The 20,504-nt window shown below is 41.9% G+C and overlaps 1 protein-coding gene across 2 annotated transcripts in view; it reads right to left on the bottom strand.

Annotated features, from left to right (window-relative positions):
* Positions 1-525: 525 nt before the first annotated feature.
* Positions 526-20,504, bottom strand: part of IGSF8 (immunoglobulin superfamily member 8) — a 32,275-nt gene continuing 12,296 nt past the window's right edge. For both annotated transcript variants that reach the window (XM_063439427.1, XM_063439426.1), the window contains 6 exons: positions 8,237-8,611; positions 7,151-7,612; positions 6,144-6,566; positions 5,638-6,045; positions 5,024-5,181; positions 526-1,037 (listed from right to left, as the gene is read on the bottom strand). In XM_063439427.1, the coding sequence (XP_063295497.1) occupies positions 5,060-5,181; positions 5,638-6,045; positions 6,144-6,566; positions 7,151-7,612; positions 8,237-8,611 (1,790 nt within the window). In that variant the 3' untranslated portion in view covers positions 526-1,037; positions 5,024-5,059. The remainder of the gene's footprint in view (positions 1,038-5,023; positions 5,182-5,637; positions 6,046-6,143; positions 6,567-7,150; positions 7,613-8,236; positions 8,612-20,504) is intronic.

The following is a 20,504-nucleotide window of genomic DNA, read 5'->3' as shown; positions in this document are numbered from 1 at the left end:
CCCTGGCTATGATTGACAGAGCCTGCATGAAAAAAGAAAACTGGTTTCACTTTCAAACAGATGTAATTTACCTTAAATAATTGTATCTCAATCTCTAAATTGAACTTTAATCACATACAGGAGGCTCTTGCAGGGTCTAGCAAGCTATTAACATAGCATTGGATAAGAAAATTTTAATTAAACAGAACTTGCAATAAAGAAAGCCTAAATAGGGCTCTCTTTACAGGAAGTGTTTATGGAAGGCTGTGCAAGTCACATGCAGGGAGGTGTGACTAGGGTTCATAAACAAAGGGATTTAACTCCTAAATGGCAGAGGATTGAGCAGTGAGGCTGCAGGGGCATGTTCTATACACCAAAACTGCTTCATTAAGCTAACGTTGCTCAGGTGACTATAGTGTCCCTTTAATACACCACAAATGGTCCTAGAGGGAAGATAATGGAAAGGTACAGCAGATGGGGATCCAAAGTCAATAAAAACCTGATGGTTAAATAATGAAACCAAATCACAAACGAAGCGTGGTCAAATTGTCACATTATCCACAGGTTTATTTTTTTTCTTTAATGACAAGCAATCCATATATCTGTCTCAAAATGTGTACATTTAAAAAACTAATAACTAGTGTCAACAGCACCTGCGTTACTAAGCCTTCCGCCAGGATAAATAATTAAGTGTGCTTGTTTTTTACCGAAATGTAGATATCTATTCTGTTAGCTAGTGAGAAAATACACTTTAATATAGCTGGTAACATGGCCGCGTATCATTTACAGTCTGGAGAGAAGTGAACGCCAAACGTTTATCCTTTCGGTCCCAGTTAAAAAAATAAAACCACAAAAATAGATCTGTAACCACAAGATGAACAACAAATTTTAAAATGGCTCCATTCAAGCCATGCGTCAAATCGTTGGCTCATACAGCCCTCGATCGAAGGCAAATCCTGTTGGTCCGGTTTGCTGCTGGCTGTGGGAATTTTCCTGTATGTAAATTCACATAATTCCGTTCAAAGTCTTGATGGGGGAGTGTGAACTGAGAACTTGTCCTGAAATGAAACCAAGATTTTAGGTGTAAATGTTACGAAGTGACAGTATAATATCAGCATGGTTACAATTAACGACAAATTTATATCGAGTTTAAATAGGCCAAATGCCCTTGTGAATACCGTATATGTCCTTCAATATTTGTAAGTGTATAAAGCTCTCGTGTGGCTTTGTTTTCCCAGATTTCAAGGTTTACTGTCTTGTACATCACATACATGAGGGTCTATTCACTAAACAACAAGTAGAAGTAAATTGAAAAAGCAGCCAGCACATTTTATGTTGAGTTCGAGAATTTTTCATTATCAATTATTTTCGCCTAAAATTAGCAAATCCGTTTCCAATTCCCTAAAGGGAATCAACACAGTAAAGGAGGAGACTATATTTAAAAGAAGAAAAACTACCACAACAAGAGGACAGTCTTAAATTAGAGGGACAAAGGTTTAAAAATAATATCAGGAAGTATTACTTTACTGAGAGGGTAGTGGATGCATGGAATAGCCTTCCAGCTGAAGTGGTAGAGGTTAACGCAGTAAAGGAGTTTAAGCATGCGTGGGATAGGCATAAGGCTATCCTAACTATAAGATAAGGCCAGGGACTAATGAAAGTATTTAGAAAATTGGGCAGACTAGATGGGCCGAATGGTTCTTATCTGCCGTCACATTCTATGTTTCTATGTTTCTATGTTACTACAAGTCAGTGTTTGGTTGGAAAAAAAACATTTTGCACTTTTACAACGCATCTCAGCATTCGCCCTGTTTTTCCTGTCCTCTGTTCATTACTACATTTTTAACGGTTATTCGCTATGGACCAATAGTACGCCAGTTGAAATAACCACATTTCAACCAGATTTCCAGTTCTCATATTTACTAACAGCAAATCGGGCTTCATTTAATACAATCCTGTGTCTGTTTTTAATAAAACCATAAATAGATGCGCTTGACGTGAGGGCTCCAGGACCAATCAGAGCAGTGGCGTCCACATGACCCATGGGGCCCCGGTGCGAAAATTGATCCGTGGGCCCCCTCCCCCCCCCCGCGCGCTTACTCTGCGTGGGCCAGGGCCGCAACACATGGCGGCGGGCACCTGGTCGCAGGGGTTGCAGGGCTGCGACCGCGGTATATACGCCACTGCATGCAGATGCACACACACTTAAAGGACCACTACAGACACCCAGATCACATCAGCTCAATGAAGTGGTTTGGGTGCCAGGTCCCTCTAGTTTTAACCCTGCCGCTGAAAACATAGCAGTTTCAGAGAAACTGCTATGCTTCACAGAGGGTTAATCCAGCCTCTAGTGGCTGTCTCACTGACAGCCGCTAGAGGAGCTTCCGCGATTCTAAGACACTGAACGTCCATAGGAAAGCATTGAGTAATGCTTTCCTATGGGCGGTTTGAATGCGCGCGCGGCTCTTGCTGCGCATGCGCATTCAGAGCTGAGAGGCGGAGGGATCCCCAGTGCCAAGGGAGTCCGGCGCTGGAGAAAGGTAAGTGCTGAAGACACACACACACTCTCACGAACAGACGCATACTCACTAGCTAACAGACAGACACATTTACTGATAGAGAGACACTCAGCGACATACATACATACTCACTTACAAAACATACACTCTCACAGACAAACAGACACACACAAACACACTCAGTAACAGACACACACAGTAACGCACTCACTGACACTCACTAGCAGACACACACTCTAACACACAAACACACACTAACACTAACACACATGTTTTTTTTTAAATTTAATCCCCCCAGCCTCGTTACCTTTTGGAGTGCTGAGGGGATTCCCTGGGGTCCAGTAGTGCTGCTGGGCTCCTGGGCGGCCGGTCACCGGGCGGGCGCGCGAGGGAGCACTCTCCCCTGAGTGCTTCCTCTTCAGCTCCCTCGCTGCCGCGTACTGATGCCAGAGCTGGAAGATGAAGTCATATTCCGGCTCCGGTAGTGCGGTGCGCGAGGGAGCTGAAGAGGAAGCACTCAGGGGAGAGTGCTCCCTCGCGCGCCCGCATAACTGGCCGTGGGGTGACAGCAACGCCAGCCTCGGGGGGCCCTGAGGTGGCCAGTTCCTGGTGGGTACATACCGGCCCCCTGGTGGGCCAGGCACGGTCGCAGCCGCGACCCCTGTATGTACGCCACTGAATCAGAGGGTCTTTTAGGAAGTGACTTACAAGACACCGTAACCGCTTCATCTCCTGAAGTAGGTATAGTGTCTGGAGTCTCCTGGTGTAATGTTGGTGTAATGGCCTGAAGAGCAATGGGCAGCAGTGATTGGTTGAAAGTTTCAGCTAACCGCGTTCAGCCAATCACATTTCTAGTATGATTAGTTATGGTAGTGTAATATCTGCCTTAGCCATGCTTTAGTGGGGGATGGGCTAAGTGTGGCCAGGGATCCTCATTCAGTGTTAAACTGTTCGAAAATGGTTTAATGGAGAGCCTGGGCCAGGTGACTCCAAGATCTGTGACCAATTCAATTAAATGAAATGATGATAGTGTCTAGAGTGTCCCTTTAGCTCCAAAGTACTTCCTATCTGAGTCTCTTCTTCTTATCAGAATCCCTGCTAATCTCAAAGGCACTTCCTCTCTGGGTCTATGCTAAGCATTCAGAATAATCAAACAGCTATGCCTCCATTTCTCAAACGCCAGTAAAAGAGCTGATAGCCTGTCCATCTGATAGTGGACCTGGTGTTGCTCTGTTGTGTTTTTTTGTTTTTTTTTTTTAATTTATTTTTATTGGGATGAAAACGTGTCACATACACTTAATATCACAGCATGCATCAACTTAACAGTGAGAATTGTACACCACAGCTGCCTTAATCTGAGTTGGCAGAGAGAAAACATCTCATTTGAAATAAAATAGGTCATTGGAAGATACGCAAATTGTTAAAAGTTATTACACATAATGAACTGGCTTAAACCAGTACACCACGTGCGAAAGCAGGATAATGACCTATATCAGCCTTCTAAGACCACCAGTGCTACACTGAGGTAATCGTATTTATAATAAGTTGTACTGTATGAGGTATGAACAGTGCAGTAGAAACTAAAAGCAAAATAAAATATATGCACTGTGAATAATCTCAAATGGTAGTACTCGAAACAATAATAACTAGTATTGATATAGCGCCTTTCTCCCAGTGGGACTCAAAGAGCTTTAAAGCGCGCGCTCTCAGAATTAACCAAATCGGCAGCGGAATAGTAATAGTAAAAGTTTAAAACTGCATGCAAATCCCTGATTGGGTTTCAGAGATATAAGGGCTTTTCTACGCACGGCCACACGGCCGGAAATCCCCAACATGGCGCCGCCCGAGGCCTATACTTTGCCACCCCCGGACAAGGACAGCACTTATGCCGTGCCTATAACCCAGAGCCGGGCACGATCATGGGGGCACCAGACTAGCGCAAACTGCTACTGACGCTGCGCTGAGCTCCCTGCGAAAACAGTGTGCCAATCAGCAAGCATAACTCCTCGAGACAATCTCTGGCACTGAACTGCCCCATTACTGCAGAAGGCTCATAACCACTTTGACACCGCAGCAAGCCAAGCAGGTGATGATTTACTCATGCTTCACACTCACCAGGGCAACCACAGCGCCCCGAGACTAGCTTGTGACGTATTGCTCGAACTTGTGCGGGACTCTGACTGGGGAATACTCATGGGGGCCATTTGAAGGGGCACAGTTGGCATTTTATAGAGACTTCTCAAGACACACCCGAATGGGCCCTTTTGCCTCTGAATGCTGGGACAGTCTGACAGGAGCAGAATCCTTCTTAGTGGGGACCAGTATAACCCCCATTGATCCAAGTGGGATGGATGTCCTTCAGTGAGACTCCACGACCAGACAGGTCAAGGACCAAGCAAGGGATTGTCCATTTCTCTAACCAAACACTCAATAGGCAGCTGAACACTTTGAGGAAATCAGCCCCACAAGCTTGCACCAAATGGCAGGTTTAAGTATAAATTATTTTTCTGCGGGTAGGTACGTACCGGTCTTGTCTCCTTGTAGTAGAGACTCCGAGAGCTTCACCTCTTGTGCTTTCGAAGTTGTCTCATGTAACAGCAAGTTACTGCAGATAATACAGTGATACCAACAAACAGGGCACTGGCAACTCCGGCAACCATTGGGATCAGAAGAAGATCCTTAACTGTAAAATAGAAAGAACAGAATGAATTGGGGAGACGGAAAGGATTCAGAACAGCAGAAAAGTGGAGTAACGGACCTTCGCAGAAAAAGGGGTAATGGAGATGCAAAAGAAAAAGGTGTATTCACTAAACAGGGAATTGATGAGAATTGAACAGGAGTTACAAATTCCTACCCAATATAGGTATGCTGGAAATAGGCTGTCTTTTTGTTTGTTTTTTCTCTCAAAATTTTGCTATTTTGGTTAAAATTTCATAAATTTCCAGTAACCACAAATGTAACAACCAGGAATCAACAAGTAGCAAACAGGGTAAATTAGAGGAGACATAAGATGCCTGAGGAGAATGTCCTCCTGTTCTACTTCATGAACAAGAATTATGAGATGTTTGATCATTTAAAATGGTGATGACAGTAGAAGAATCTCAAGATTGAGGTCCTCCTCAGTGAGCATGCAACTTACCCTGTGAGTAGGGATATACTGTGACTGAGTTGGACTTAACAGATGCGGCATTGTACCAGCTGTGGTCAGGATATTGGATCCAGGCATTTACTGCACAGTGGTATTTCCCTTCATCCTCAAATTGGATGTTATAAATACGTAGCCGATGAGTTTCTGGTCCCACTTTGTCCATGCTCATGTCTCTTTGAGAGAAGTGGGTCCCGATTTCTGATACACCTTGCCGGTTCACTGAGGCTATGAAATGACCAGTTGTCTCTTTTGGTGACTCCTCAATCAGTTCCACCCACCAGCTGACCGCAATGTGGACCGGCTGCACTGTGTCGACAGTAACATTGCAGAATAGAGTGGCAGTGTCTCCACGGTGCAGTGTGGGCAAGTCCATAAACATGTAGGAATTCAGCATAACATCTGAAACATATTTGAAAAAAAGATTACTTTAAAAAAAAAAAAAAACATAACTAAAATTAATTATCCAAAAAATTTACAGAAACCAACAGAGCTCTGACCTTGAGTCCTCATTTTCACTGCTACACTCTGCGACACTTTGCTGGACACTTGTTCCATCTTCTGGCTGGGGTATGACACAAACGCTTTGACCTTGCAAGTGTACGACCCCACATCTCCTGGCTGGGCAGAGTATATACGAAGGCGGAAAGACCCCGGGTTAGGCGACAGCTTCTCCAGAGAGATATGCCGCACTCCAACATCATACCCTGTGTACCTCGTTCCCAATGACACAATTCCATCCGTGCTCATTGCAGCCACAAGCTGCCCGCCGGAATCCGGGGAGAAGGCCACCCACCATTCAACATTAAACGCCACATCAGGAGGAGGCAGAACAGACATTGATACATTGCAGAAAATCTCCACTGTGTCTCCAGAACGCACCTGAATTTCTCTGGGTTGAGCACTGACTTTCAGTTGGGAATCTAAAACGAATGAACAGAATGAAAGCAGGAAGGAACAGCAGAGAGTGGCTCCTTTATTACTTTGTGTTTCAAATGGAATATTGTTCAAAACAATGCATAACATTAACTTCTGGACGGATATTTCCTTCTAAGTGCCAGTGGTTTTGTATCTACATCCATATTACGAAGCTCTTAATTGATTACTTGGGCTTTATTATATAACCTGAAACGTAAAGCAGATTCTGTAATAGGGTTACAAATCTACACTGCCTCTAGGGAACACATTATATTCATTACTCATCTCTAATAGCTGAACTCTGTCAAAGAGCCAAAATCAAATCCAATTCAATACAATGAACATGTGTTCATAAGAAAATATGACACTTTACTATAAAATAAAAATCAGAGGAACATTATCTGGAAAGTGTAACTGCTGAGAACCTCATACCTATCTCATTCTCAAGTCTACAACTTGTCTCCTTCTATCTTTATTACCTTAAGGACCAAACTTTTGGAATAAAAGGGAATCCTGACATGTCACACATGTCGTGTCCTTAAGGGGATAAACACATGCCCAACATTCTTCCCCAGGATTTGAACCTCACCGATTGTTTGGATGTTGACCTCAGCCAGGACAGACCTCTTCTCATTGATTTTTTGCCAGTTTCCATCGGGATCCTGGATCCACTCTGCTGCTGTGCAGTGGTATGTACCCGAGTCCCGTGGTTGTGCCCGGGAGAGTAACATCTTATAGGTGGCACTGTCGCCTTTCTCCGCGTGGATTTCCCCATTAAGGTACCGCTCAGTATAAGCTGGCGAGGCTGGCTCCACACTGAAATCTCGCTGTACCAACACAATGTCCTGCAAGGTTTGTCGCCCTACAGGGGTTTCTGGGGCAGTGACTCCAAAAGAAACAGAGAGGTGAGTATGCTGGTCAGACTCGGTCTGCGCCGTGCAGCTCAAATGAAGCTCTCTACCCTCTGTTAGGGTTACCTGCAAAGGTGGTAATGACGCAAGGCGACCCTTGGGTGAGGACTTGGTTGAAACTTGCAGGGCATCTGGAATAACTGGGGGAAAAGAGGCAGAATTAATTATAAACAAAAATAAAGGACCGTGGAGGTGAGCCAGTTTATTGTTGGCATGTACTGCACAAAGCGAAGCAAAGTGAGCTAGTTATAAGGAGCTAGCATGTGCCGTGCTCTGTATAGAAGAATCAAGTGAGCCAGCAGACCAGATCTAGCATGAAAACTGTGCAGATTAAAGATTGTTCAACCAGTTAACAAATATAACCAGTGAATGTGGTAGGAACAGGAATATGAAAGTATATTTGAAAACTACTGTATCCCACTGGGAACTGGTTTACAGAGTCGAATGTTCTGAGAGGTGAGCGATTTTATCAACTTTATACTAACATTAACCATAACCAAAATGTAGTTATATGTTTGGTAAGCAACAGGGAGCTGTATGCCAGATATGCTTGGCACAGATCAGAGAGCTGACCTAGCTAGCAAGGGCAAGTGGGTAACGTTACTGCAAAGAGCAGTAAATGGTGAGCTGGTTTGCCATGACTAGTGTGCAATATTTTCTACACCAATGAGAAGGTAGCTCGTTTACTGGATTTTAAGTAGCAAACAGGTTTACTGTGGAAGAAGAAAATGTTTGTTGGATTTAGTATGCAAGACATTCCGTACCATTTAGTAGAATCTTATCACTGTAGCTTCCAAGATATTTTGCGTCTGTAGTAGGGGTATAACATTCATAAACGCCGCTGTCCTCTTTCAGTAGACGCCTAACGCGTAGCTCAACGCTGTCTCCACTTACTCGATGGATGGACACGTCACCACTCTTCACGCGGGGAACAAACACAGCGTACGCAAAGGCTGGGTCTTTAGTACTGACTATAGAGATTGAAATGTCAGGAGCAGCAGGTTTGTATATAAACCACTCAAAGTTCTGTGTGGACGGACCCTCGTATCCAGTTACATTGCAGGGGATTGAAATGGAAGTTCCTTCAACACGATACAATGGACCACTAGGCATATGTACCTCCCGGGATCTGCAGAGTACTGTAAGATTCAAATAGAAAACATATACTTAGCAAAAATACCCACAACACAGAAATCCAGTACAATTTATGCCCATGGTCTATGCAGTCCCTTTCTGATAAAATCCACTTCTAAACATTACATCCAGCGTCTATATAATCCCTTATATACACATTATAGGCTGTGACTATACCTCCAATATTATATATATAGTACAAGCTGTGCATGCAAGGACTCCAATATTAAAGGATATCTTGTGCTTATATAAGCCAAATCATATAATTTACATACTGGAGGATATTTATCAAAATATTGCCAACATTTTTCAGTCTAATTTTCCACACATTTTTAGATATTTTCATATGTTGCTTTTTTGGGGGGCTCTTATCGGCCATTTTAAATATGCGTAATTTTTTTGCCAACAAACACCATTTATTTATTTTTCCAACAGAAGAGTGTTGAAATGTTAAAGGGGCTCTGTAGTCGCCCAGACCATGCCATGTGCCGGTCTGATTTAATCCTGCTACTGAAAAAATGTTTTGCAGAAAAATTGCAGTGTTAATTGCTGTCTTTGTGACAGTCATTAGAGGTGCTTCTGCCCCAATAGGCGAGTTCAGCTCCCAATAGTCCCAATGTGAACTAGCCTGCCAATGTTTCACCCTATGAGGAAATATTGGATTGGCTGAGATCATCTACAGTGATGATCTCAGCCAAGGAGGTAGAGTGGAAACCAGCTTAGCAAAGGTTTTAAGGTAAGTAATACTTACCTTTCAAACCTTAAATGGCAGGGGGACACAAAAATAGGTATTTCAAAACTATAGCGTTGAAACTGCCGTTGAAACTTTAATCTGAGGTAGCTTGGACCGCCTGTGACAGATCCGGGGATACCACACATGGCGTTTTGTGATGTTTATATTTGTGTTTGGGGCTATTCTGTAAAAGCATCTTGCTGTCTTGAGGTTGGTTAGATCAGCGTTTCTTGACCTAGTTAACTCACAGACATAGAGTCAGCTGGGTGGGATCTCTATTGATTCAGTTAACGACCCCCTGCCGGGTGTCTGCGGATAAAAATTCACATTTTAACCAAATAAAGTGTCTTTTGTTTTCACCATTCAGCAAGTCTAGGCTGATGTTTGGGTGAGCTATAATCATTGCTTGGATGTGCTATAATCATTGAATGTGTCCTGCCGGAAAAGGAGGGATATTAACGGAGAAACTTTTCAGAACAAGCTGATAAATATTCTCTATCAACTATATTTCAGTCTGTGCCTAGAGTCCCTACTATGTACATTATACTCTGTGCCTTGGTAGTGAATGTCAAATACATTATATTACATGACTATATAGGTATAGTTTATGTTCAGCACAAATTGTATTTAGCAGGGTCAAATTTTAGCAAAGGGCAACTGGGTTCCATTTTTTTTTTATTCAGACAGCCATCTGCTTAATTACACCAGGTGCCACACGTCCACATACAGACATGCAAAGTGATACGCCAACACACACACTGCCTGTTCCTATGGATGAGGAAGCCGGAAGGAGTCTGTGCGAGTCAGTGCTCATCTCCCTTGCTTCCCCACCACTAGCCACCAGGGACTTGAGGTAAATCCAGACTCCTCTCCACAACCCTTGTACCAACAGAGGTAATAAGCTGGGGAGGAGTCGGAGGTCTGTTCTTTGTACATGCAGTACCTGTGATATGCATTCCACCCAGTATCTGCACAGTTCATAGACTGTTATGATCTGTGTCTTTACAATATCTCGTATATAAATCACAAATCCACTAAGCATGTATATGTTTATATGCTTTATAATTGCCATCTGTAGAGTCACTAGAGCATATACTTCACACTGTACCTATATGACTCGTAATACATGCATTACGCCTTGGGACTATGACGTCTGTGTTAAATCTATTGCAACCAAAGCATCTCCTCTCCTACTATTTACCTATCTTTACATAGATACTGTTACCAAGCAATAAATAATGTGATGTATTATCAAGGTCTAGTAAAAAGGCTAAAGTTCACTTTTTTTCTGGGAGTGTAAGCCACGGAAACAACATTTACATTATAGTCTGCAGAAAGGGGGCAAATTTTGCATAGAAATATTTTGATATGCACCATGAAACCCTCCCATTGCCACCTCAATTATATTCTGAGTCGAACAACAATACAAAAAAGTGTTCCGTTTTTAAAACACTGGTTTTTTTTTTTAAATAGCTTTATTTGTTGAGCAATTAGTAAAAAATGATAAGATTTTATATATAAAGTAAAACGTTTTTTAATTGGAGAAAAAAGAAAGGATTTATATTTAAAGTGGACAAAGCGGAATAAATGGAGAAAGAATGGATGCTTGGTTTAAAAGACCACTATAGGCACCCAGACCACTTCAGCTCAATTAAGTGGTCTGGGTGCCGGGTCCATCTAGGGTTAACCCTGCCTGCTGTAAACATAGCAGTTTCACAGAAACTGCTATGTTTACACTAAGGTTAATCCAGCCTCTAGTGGCTGTCTCATTGTCAGGATCGGGACAGGGATCCAACACGCAGAGTACGAACAGGAGAGATGTACGTAAGGTTAACCCTGCCTGCTGTAAACATGTTTACATATGGGTTAATCCAGCCTCTAGTGGCTGTCTCATTGATTTTCACAGTGAGAAGATGCCAGCGTCCATAGGAAAGCATAGAGAATGCTTTCCTATGGACGGACTGAATGCGCGCGCGGCTCTTGAAGCGCATGTGCATTCAGCCGATGACGTCCAAAGGAGGAGGAGAGTCCTCAGCGCCGAGGGAGCCCGGCGCTGGAGAAAGGTAAGTGATTTAACCCCTTCCTCCAACATCAGCACGGCGGGAGGGGGACCATGAGGGTGGGGGCACCCTTAGGGCACCATAGTGCCAGGAAAACGAGTTTGTTTTCCTGGCACTATAGTGGTCCTTTAACGGGAAACTCCAGAACCTCTCAAGCACTTCAAGGAACACTATAGCATTAGGTATACAAAACTCTATTCCTAACAATATAGTGTTAACCTTTGGCACTGCAGATGTTGTGGATTACATCTCCCATGATTCTCTTGCATCCATAATGCTGGCAAAGCATCAGGGGACATGTTGTCCCATTAGATTATTGTGGTGGAATCATAGAGGGTTTGCTAAATGTTTGATTGCTAGTGGAACATGGAGGACCCTGGATACTTCTTGTCAGAGCGATATTAGAAGAGGGGACTCCACCACAAGTGGAAGTAGAACACTTGTCGCAAAAACCCACCTCGTAGAGGGAGTGGATATTTATTGTAAATGGAGAAGACTGAAATACCACCACCAAAGGTCTTGCAAGGCATTTTTAAATCTATGATTGGCCTCTAATTTTATGCATACTGGCGTAAATCTTGGAACGCAATTCTCAGGGGATGGAAGCCCCAAAATCATCTTCTTTTTTTTTTTTATATACAGTAATTGTGGAGTAATGACCACAAAGAATCCCAGAAGGAGCAATAATGATGGTTTTAAAAGCTTTGTGAGATGCAGTAAAGAGCTGCTCAAAGACCATGAATATGGGAACTCAGTGTAGCCTCACATGTGTTTGAACATAATGTTTGATGTGGAGAAATCAGAAGATCTGAGACTGGGATTTGGTACTCTGTCTGTATTGAGGATAGGCCCTAAATCCCTTTCCCTACCAGTAGACATTTAACAGATGTGTCAGTAGAGATGTAATATATGCGTATATGCATAATCCATAGTGCCCCACCGACCACACTATACTGACTTTCAATCAGAAGGAAATTATATGTTGTGGAATATTGTGTAACACTACCGGTGAAAGAGTGTCAGGATGAAATATGACCCAACATGAAGAACCCAAGTTAACAATATAAAAGTTGAAAGAGAACAATGAGTATTATTGGGTCTTAGAGTGGCCAGACTTAACGCAAAATAGAGAAGTACAAGACAAGCCACGGTCAGCAAGACAGAATGTAACATATACGTTAAGACAAGACAAAGGTCAGGGACATCAGAATAAAGAAAAGTCTGTAAATAAGCTGAGATCAGAAAAGCCAATGTATACTAGAAGAAATGTGCACTATCGGAAAACCATTAAATGGAAACCACATAAGGGCACAGTACACGTGCTAAAATTTACTTATATAGCCTTAAAGGGACACTATAGTCACCCAGACCACTTAAGCTCAATGAAGTCGTCTGGGCGCCAGGTCCCTCAGGTTTTAACCCTTCAAATGTAAACATAACAGTTTCAGAGCAAGGTTAATCCAACCCTCTAGTGGCTGTCTTCTCGACAGCCGCTAGAGGCGCTTCTGCGACGCTGGATGCGAAACTCGCATTCAGCATGCAGAACGTCCATAGGAAAACAAAGAGCAGGGGAAAGCCAGTCGATCTTCTCTCTCTTATACCCACAGCATGGACTTGGACCGGTGGGGGTTATCCCGGTCCCCACTGAAACACAAGCAGGTTTTGCTACACCTGCCCAATGTTCAGCTTTGAACCCTGATAACAGCACTCTGTCTCCTATGATTAACAAGATGGCGACTGTGTCTCAGCCCACCTCTCAGGTTCTCGGCCCATCTTGGCAGCCGACTTGAGTGCACCTTGCAACGCCTGGATGAGATTTTCCAGTTATTCTGGCAGCGACTACAGGAACGTACACGAGCACCGCTACCCAAACCAAGGATGGAAAAGCGGATCTCCGTTTTGCTGGGGAAGCGGGGACTCCCTCTTAGACACTCAAACCCACAAGCATCACACTCACCTACTATTCACCTACTTTGGCTGAGAGCACCACGGGGCATTGCCTCATCCCATCACTCACACCAGTCAAAGACCACCCACAGACAGCAGAAGATACCACCTGGTTCTACCGGCTACCCCAGAAGGGGGAAAGACTTAGCACCAAAGTGTCTCCAAGTCTGTGTACTCCAGATGCCAGCTCTCCTACGAGCTCGGGGCTGGAGGGGGTTCCAGATCTGGTGAAGCGGCGCATCCCTCATGCTTATGCCCTGCTGTGTACCAACCCTGCCACCCGTGGGGAGAGGTTGAACAATGTTCCGAGACAATGACATTAGATTTACATGCCTCTGCTAACAGTCATCGTATGACTTTCACAAAACTACCTAGGCAACACGTTTTTTTTTTTATTATTTCCGCTGTTACTCTTTTCCTTTTACCCTACTTTGTTACCTTGTTTCATGCAGCGGGCTTTACAGTTTCAGTGGTTCCCATATAGGCAATTTTAGCAACATGAAGCCAACTAAACTTTTGATATTATGCCTAATTTTGTCTGTTATACTTCATGTCCAATGTTCAGCCCAGCCTTCACGTATGAGTATAGTCATGATTGTTTATTGCTTATTTCATAAAAAATAAAAATGTGCTAGACTTTTACAATGTCACATGCTGCAACATTTACTGCTCTGCCTGATATGCGTTTTTCTATATTTATGGTTGCATCTTGTTAGTGCTGTTGTGGCACAACCATGATCCAAGGAGACATCTGATTGATATTTTGGGGTCAAGAAGGATTTTTTTCCTAGTTTGTTGCAAAATTGGAAGTGCTTCAAACTGGGTGTTTTGCCTTATTTTGGATCAACAGCAAAACCAGATGTGAGGAAGACTGAACTTGATGGACGCACGTCTCTTTTCAGCTATGTAACTATGTTAACAAAATAGAGAATTATAAAAAAAAAAAAAAAAAAAAAAGAGGGGATTGGGGTAAACCCCAGAACATGCATTTTTCTGAAGTGGTGCTGCCGCCGTAAATACCAAAATTCATACACATACATAGTTACATAGCTGAAAAGAGACTTGCGTCCATTAGTCACCTAAATTACTTTAGCTAAATAAAGCAGTTTTAGTGTATAGATCATTCCCCTGCAATTTCACTGCTCAATTCACTGTCATTTAGGAATTAACCCCTTAAGGACCGCTGACGGTTCAGGACCGTCAGCGGCAAAACGTGCGTTTGGACCGCTGACGGTCCTGAACCGTCATAACGGTTTTGGGCAACTTACCTGATCGCCGTCGGTCCCACGGCGGCGATCAGCTCTCCTCCCGGTCCAGGGGGACTGCCTGTCTGCCCGGGCAGTCCCCCCTCGGCAGATCAGGACCCCACGGCCATGTGATCACTCGATCACATGACCGCAATAGGGGTCTTTGTATCTGCCTGCAGGGGGACTGTCTGTGCTGACAGGCAGTCTCCCTGCAAGTAAAAAATCATAAAATAAAGTGTAAAAAAAAAGAAATCAGTGAAAAAAATAATAATAATATGTGTATATATATATGATATATATACATGTATTATATCTATATATACCTATATATAATATATGTATATATATAATATATATAATGTCACACTAAGTGTATTTTTATATTTATATATACGTATATTAATATAAAAATACACTTATATTTAAATTACACACGAATATATACAATATATATAATAACTATATATATATGGTATATATATATATTATTATAAAATACAAATAATATGTTAATAAAAATAAATAACAAAAAATAAAAATAATTTTTAATAATTAAAAAAAAATTATATATATATATTCAATTTTATTCTAACAGTATTTTGATATTGATATATATATATTTATATCAAAATACACTTAGAATGTAATGATATATATATCTATGTATAAATAAATAAAAATAATACGAAATATACATATGTCCACATACAAAATTACATTAATAATTTCATAAATATACACGTAGACGTCAAATATATAAATATGTATATATATTAAAATTCTACGTGCATATTTATGTAATATTTTTACCTAATTAAGTAATTTTAATGATTGCAATTTGAGGGACCTGCCTGCCAACCCAGGCCAAAAGTCCAGATAATTTAATTTGCTAGCACTGTGCTTAACCCTGTAACTTTCTATGACACCCTAAATCCTGTACATGGGGGTACTGTTTTACTCGGGAGACTTCGCTGAACACAAATATTAGTGTTTCAAAACAGTAAAACATATCACAGCGATGATATTGTCAGTGAAAGTGAAGTTTTTTGCATTTTTCACACACAAACAGCTCTTTCACTGAGGATATTATTGCTGTGATATATTTTACTGTTCTGATACACTAATATTTGTGTTCAGCGAAGTCTCCTGAGTATAACAGTACCCCACATGTAGAGGTTTTATAGTGTTTGTGAAAGTTACAGGGTCAAATATAAGGCTTGATTTTACTTTTTTTTTTTTTATTGAAATTTGTCAGATTGGTTAGGTTGCCTTTGAGAGCGTATGGTAGCCAAGGAATGAGAATTAGCCCCATGATGGCATACCATTTGCAAAAGAAGACAACCCAAGGTATTGCAAATGGGGTATGTTCAGCCTTTTTTAGTAGCCACTTAGTCACAAACACCGGCCAAAGTTAGCATTTTTTGCATTTTTAACACACAAACAAATATAAATGCTAACTTTGGCCAGTGTTTGTGACTAGGTGGCTACTAAAAAAGACTGGACATACCCCATTTTAAATACCCTGGGTTGTCTACTTTAAAAAATATGTACATGTTAGGTGTGTTTCGGGGATTTATGACAGATAACGGTGTAACAATGTCACTATTGATACATTTAAAATATATATATATTGAAACAGCAATTTCCTACTTGTATTTATAGGCCTATAACTTGCAAAAAAAAGCAATAAAGCATGTAAACACTGGGTGTTTTTAAACTCGGGACAAAATTTTGAATCTATTTAGCAGTTTTTTTCATTAGCTTTTGTAGATAAGTAAAAGATTTTTCAAGTAAAAGTCCAAAAACATGTTTTGTTTTGTTTTTTTCACCATATTTTATTATTATTTTTAAATACAATATATGACATAATATAAATACTGGTATGTAAAGAAAGCCCTTCTTGTCGTGAAAAAAACAATATATAACTTGTATGGGAACCGTAAATGAGAGAGCGGAAACTTACAGCTAAACACAAACACCACAAAAGTGTTAAAACTGCTCTGGTCCTTAACGTACAAACATCGCAAAAACAGGCCGGTCCTGAAGGGGTTAAATCACTTTGTTTCTGTTTATGCAGCCCTAGCCACACCTCCCCTGGCTATGATTGACAGAGCCTGCATGGGAAAAAAAAACTGGTTTCACTTTCAAACAGATGTAATTTACCTTAAATAATTGTATCTCAATCTCTAAATTGAACTTTAAATCACATACAGGAGGATCTTGCAGGGTCTAGCAAGCTATTAACATAGCAGGGGATAAGAAAATCTTAATTAAACAGAACTTGCAATAAAGAAAGCCTAAATAGGGCTCTCTTTACAGGAAGTGTTTATGGAAGGCTGTGCAAGTCACATGCAGGGAGGTGTGACTAGGGTTCATAAACAAAGGGATTTAACTCCTAAATGGCAGAGGATTGAGCAGCGAGGCTGCAGGGGGATGTTCTATACACCAAAACTGCTTCATTAAGCTAAAGTTGTTCAGGTGACTATAGTGTCCCTTTAAGTTCAGCCTTCCTCAAACTAGAAAAAAAATTCCTTCTTGACCCCAAAATAGCAGTCAGATGTCTCCTTGGATCAAGCAGCTATTGCCACACTAATTAGAAATGATATCCCTGTATGTTATGTTTTTGCAAGTATTTATCCAATTTCAGTTTAAACATCTGTATGGACTCTGACAAAACCACCTCTTCAGGCAGAGAATTCCCTATCCTTATCACTCTTACTGTAAAAAAAACTTTTCTTTGCCTTAGATGAAATCTCCTTTCATTTAGCCTAAATGCGTGACCTTGTGTCCTATGTATAGCCCTGTTAATGAATAGATTTCCAGATAATGGTTTGTACTGGCCCTGAATATATTTGTATAATGTTATCATATCCCCTCTGAGACGCCGTCTTTCCAAAATAAAGAGATTTAAGTGTTTTAACCTTTCTTCGTAACTAAAAGGCTCCATTCCTTTTATCAATTTTGTAGCTCGTCTCTGCACTTTTTCTAGTGCCATGATATCCATCTTTAGAACAGGTGCCCAAAATTGCACAGCATATTCAAGGTGTGGTCTTACCAGCGATTTATAAAGAGGCAAAATTATATTTTCATCCCGAGAAATTCTGCCCATATTTATACATGACAAAACCTAACTGGCTTTAGCAACTGCAGATTGCCATTGCATATTGCTACCTAATTTGTTGTCTATAATAATTCCCAAATCCTTCTTGTGTGTGACTATCCCTAATTCACTACCATTTAGGGTGTAAGTTGCTTGTGCATTCTTGACCTCGAAGTGCATAACTTTGCATTTCTCTACGTTAAAGTTAATCTGCCATTTTAGTGCCCAATCCCCCAATCTATCCAAATCCCTCTACAGCAAAGCAATATCCTGCTCACATTGTATTACTTTCCAAAGATTTGTGTCATCTGCAAACACTGAAACACGGCTTTCAATGCCTATTGCAAGATCATTTATAAATATGTTAAATATAAGCGGTCCTAAAACAGAATCCTGAGGGACACCACTTACCACTTTTGTCCAGCCTGAAAAATTAATCATTAATGGCAACTCGTTGTACTATTCTATTCTATTGTACTATCCGTAACCCAATGTTCTAACCAAGAACAAGAATATTCATCTAGACCAATTTCTTTTAGTTTGAAGACTAACCTATTGTGAGGAACCGTATCAAATGCCTTGGCAAAATCCAAGTAGATCACATCCACTGCAACACCCTGATCTATACTTCTACTTACTTCTTTGTGGAATGCAATTAGGTTAGTTTGACATGACATATGTTTCATAAAACAATGCTGATTATTGCTAATAACAAAGTTCTTCCCAATGAATTCCTGAATATTATCCCTTAATAGCCCTTCAAATATTTTCCCAGTCACAGAAGTTAAGCTCACAGGTTTTATAATTTCTAGGCAAGGATTTTGAACTCTTTTTTTTTTTTTTTAATATAGAAATAACATCTGCCTTCCTCCAATCCTCGAGAACAATACCTGAAACAAAATAATCTTGAAAGATTGAACACAGAGGTTCACTTATTTCCCCACTTAGCTCCTTAAGTACTTGTGGGTGAATACTGTCAGGACCCGGAGCTTTATTTACATTCATTTTCTTTAAAGGACCACTATAGGCACCCAGACCACTTCAGCTTAATGAAGTGGTCTGGGTGCCGGGTCCATCTAGGGTTAACCCTGCCTGCTGTAAACATAGCAGTTTCACAGAAACTGCTATGTTTACACTAAGGTTAATCCAGCCTCTAGTGGCTGTCTCATTGTCAGGATCGGGACAGGGATCCAACACGCAGAGTACGAACAGGAGAGATGTACGTATACCGGACCTTAGAATGGCCGGACTAACGTAAGGAGAGAGCAGAGAATAGTCAGAGACAAGCCGAGGTCGAGGGAACGAGAGAACAGGTAAGCGAGAGACAAGCCGAGGTCAAAGGACACGAGAGGTAAACAGGAACGATAGTACAAGCCGAGTCAAAACCAAATAGAACAATAAACATAAGAGCACTGAGGAACCAGACAAGCTAGAACCACGACAGGGCAATGAACCATTACACACATCCCTCTTTTATACCCCGGTTCTTTAATTGATGACTCCGCCCTTGCCGAGCCCTGATTGGTTGTTCCGAACTAGATTGACAGGTCGGGATGTGATTGCCGTCATGACGTCGACTCCTGAGCGTCGTGTCATAAAAGGAAGCGGGACTCTCGCGGCCGGCGTGGGAATGACTATGAGAGCTGTGAGGATTGGATGAATCAGCCCCGCTGAGAGAACGGCCGTCGGGAAGTCTAACCTCCTCCGAGGTAGAGACTTCAGGTACCCTGACAGTACCCCCCCCCCTCAGAAACGCCCACCGGGCGGAAGGAACCGGGGCGAGACGGAAAGCGAGCATGAAAAGCCCTGAGAAGGCGAGGAGCATGCACATCCTCCTGGACCACCCAAGACCTCTCCTCAGGACCATATCCTTTCCAGTCAACAAGATAGTGCACCTTCGCCCGAGAAATCCGAGAATCGAGGATGGAATTGATCTCATACTCCTCCTGACCCTCAACCTGGACAGAACGAGGGGAAGGCACAGTGGAGGAAAACCTGTTACATACCAAAGGCTTCAATAAAGAAACATGAAAGGAGTTCGGGATGCGTAAAGCAGGCGGAAGAGCCAGACGATATGCAACAGGATTTATCCGAGACAGAACCCTGTAAGGGCCTATGTAACGAGGAGCAAATTTCATGGAAGGAACTTTCAAGCGGATGTTTCTGGTACTCAACCATACCCTATCACCCGGAGAGAATACAGGAGCCACCCTTCTGCGTTTGTCAGCGTGTCGTTTGGACACCATGGAATTATGAATAAGGATTTGTCGAGTCTGATCCCACAACTTCCTCAGATTGGCAACATGAATATCAACCGACGGTATCCCCTGGGAGGGGGAGGCCGACGGAAGAACGGAAGGATGAAAGCCATAATTCATGAAAAAGGGGCTAGAACGAGTAGAATCGCAAACACTGTTGTTGTGCGCAAACTCCGCCCAAGGAATCAGACCGACCCAATCGTCCTGGTGTTCAGAAACAAAACAGCGCAAGAACTGTTCAACCTTTTGGTTGGTGCGTTCGGCAGCCCCATTGGACTGGGGATGATAGGCAGAGGAAAAATTTAATTTGATACCAAGCTGGGAACAGAAGGATCTCCAAAACCGAAATTGGGAACCTCTATCAGAAACGATTTCAGAAGGAATCCCATGTAAACGAAAAATCTCCCTCGCGAAAATTTCAGCCAGTTCGGGAGAAGAGGGCAATTTGAGCAGAGGTACAAAATGAGCCATTTTGGTAAACCTGTCAATTACTGTGAGGATAACCGTATGTTTTTTAGAAACCGGTAAATCAACTATGAAGTCCATAGCCAGA

This window comes from Pelobates fuscus, chromosome 13 (assembly GCF_036172605.1).
Source record: "Pelobates fuscus isolate aPelFus1 chromosome 13, aPelFus1.pri, whole genome shotgun sequence".
Taxonomy (NCBI): Eukaryota; Metazoa; Chordata; class Amphibia; order Anura; family Pelobatidae; genus Pelobates; species Pelobates fuscus.
Note: the sequence above shows the minus strand (reverse complement) of the source record. Positions and strands in the feature narration are given on the sequence as shown.